Here is a 2,032-nt window from a genome sequence, read left to right as displayed (position 1 = left end):
TCTTTCTTCACATGGAGAACCAGAAACACATGGAATAAGCTGCCAAATAGTGTGGAAGACAGTAGGACTTTAGGGACCTTCAAAACTTGATGTGATGTTACTTTGAAGGAATTAACTGAATAGGACTGGCGAGCTTTTTGGGGCTGAATGGCCTGTTCTCATCTAGATTGTTCTGATGTTCTAATAAAAGGTTGTATTACAACAGATTATATAAGGGAAACCTCTGCAGTCATTTTAAGGAAATTTTAATTTGTTAAACTAGGGCACTGCTTGGCTAGTGGTATTATTTGACTTTAGTTTTCAGTTCAACCTAACACTGTTTTGAGTTTTAGACATTGACTGTCAATGCAGCTTCTCAAAAGCATATGTGTCGTCTGGTCCACATAACATTCTTCTCGCCATTGTTTGCATTCCCATTTACCAGCAGGCAACTAAGGGAGGTTACATGAAACTGAAACAACATCTAGACTTTGTCAATGATGTGGTCCATCAAAGATCCTCTTTAGAGACTCACTACTGACCCAGCAGGTATGAAGAAATGTGCTGTTTTCATATACATTCGCTTTTTCATTTATTAATTTACTAAACCAGCTTATTCCAATGCAGCAAGACTGCACTGGCAACCCTGGGCACAAGGTGGGATAAAGCCTGGATATTATGACACATATTAGGTCACCATAAAAAGTAAACCTAACCAGCTACTTTTAAAGCTCTATTTATTTGATACTATAGTTATTTCTTTTTGCTTTCAGAGTTGACTGCTTCCAAGAATGTCTTGGTTGAACCATACCAGCACAACTGTGACTGAATTTATCATTACTGGATTTCCTGGAATGAAAGATCAAGAAAGTAGAAAAACACTGTTTGCTGTCTTCCTCACAGTGTACCTCTTCATTCTGTTTGGAAACTTTCTCTTGATCCTCATCTTTACGTCTGACCGAACGCTACACACCCCCATGTACATACTAGTCTGTGGCCTGGCTGTTTTAGACATTGCCATCACAACCACCACTGTCCCCAGTATGCTGCTTTTGTTCCGACTGGAGTCCAGAACCACTCCTTTTGCTACTTGTTTCACTCAGATTACTTCCTTCCAGGGTTTTTTCTCCACAGAATGCTTTCTTCTTTGCTTAATGGCTTATGACCGGTATATAGCAATCTGCCACCCACTCCACTATCCCAATCTAATGAACAACAGTCGCATCTTAAAGCTGATTGCTTGCTGCTGGGTTGCAGGTTTCCTTTTTGCAACTCCACCTGCAGTCCTCATGCTCCGACTTCCATTCTGTGGGCCCAATCAGGTTACGCATTGCTTCTGCGAATTTGCTTCAGTACTGCTCTTGGCCTGTGGGGATATTCAAATAACTGGTTTCACTTGCATGTCCATTGGCTTGAGCGTGATGTTCATCCCTTTGTTATTTATTCTCTTCTCTTACATGCGGATCATATATTCAGTGGTGCAGATCTCATCCGCCGAGGGGCGACTTAAGGCCTTTTACACATGTGGCACACATATGCTGGTCATATCTGTGTTCTTCCTGGTTGCTGGTGGGGTCTTTATCTCTGATCGAATCCCAGATACGTCTGTGGACATGAGAATCATGGGACTGATAATCCAGAATGTCTTTCCAGCTGTGATGAATCCTATTATTTACTGCCTAAGGATGAAGGAGATTAGAAATAGTTTATTGAAAACAATAAAAAAAAGCAGAATTTTCCCAAACAGTTATGTATAATTATTATACGTTTTGCTTCATTCTTAATAAAATCATTTCCTGTATTTAAAAAATACATTTTGTACAGTTAGGTGTATTTTATTGCATAAAGGTTGATTGGTGATGTTGTATAATACTAATCTGACCACATTTATTTAAAGAAAAACTCCATCCAAAAATTATATATATTTTTTTAAATGTTATTTACTCTAAGTAGTTTGTAGTGATGTTCGAGAAACAATTTTAATCTCATGTTTAAAAATAAAAGTCTCTTTTACAATAAAAGGTGAGGGTGACCGATATTGCACAACAGTAAA

General features: G+C 38.5%; 1 protein-coding gene across 1 annotated transcript; it reads left to right on the top strand.

The window, feature by feature from the left end:
• The first annotated feature begins 770 nt into the window (after window positions 1–770).
• Window positions 771–1,736, top strand: LOC120524317 (olfactory receptor 11H6-like). The gene has a single exon (XM_039746180.1). The coding sequence runs from the start codon at window positions 771–773 to the stop codon at window positions 1,734–1,736; it is 966 nt and encodes a 321-aa protein (XP_039602114.1).
• The last annotated feature ends 296 nt before the right edge of the window (window positions 1,737–2,032 follow it).

This window comes from Polypterus senegalus, chromosome 2 (assembly GCF_016835505.1).
Source record: "Polypterus senegalus isolate Bchr_013 chromosome 2, ASM1683550v1, whole genome shotgun sequence".
NCBI lineage: Eukaryota > Metazoa > Chordata > Cladistia > Polypteriformes > Polypteridae > Polypterus > Polypterus senegalus.
This window is presented reverse-complemented; position numbering and strand designations above follow the sequence as displayed.

What these genes read in the sequence shown, in the direction of transcription:
- LOC120524317 (XM_039746180.1), top strand. Translation starts at nt 771, where the DNA reads ATGTCTTGGTTGAACCATACCAGCACAACTGTGACTGAATTTATCATT.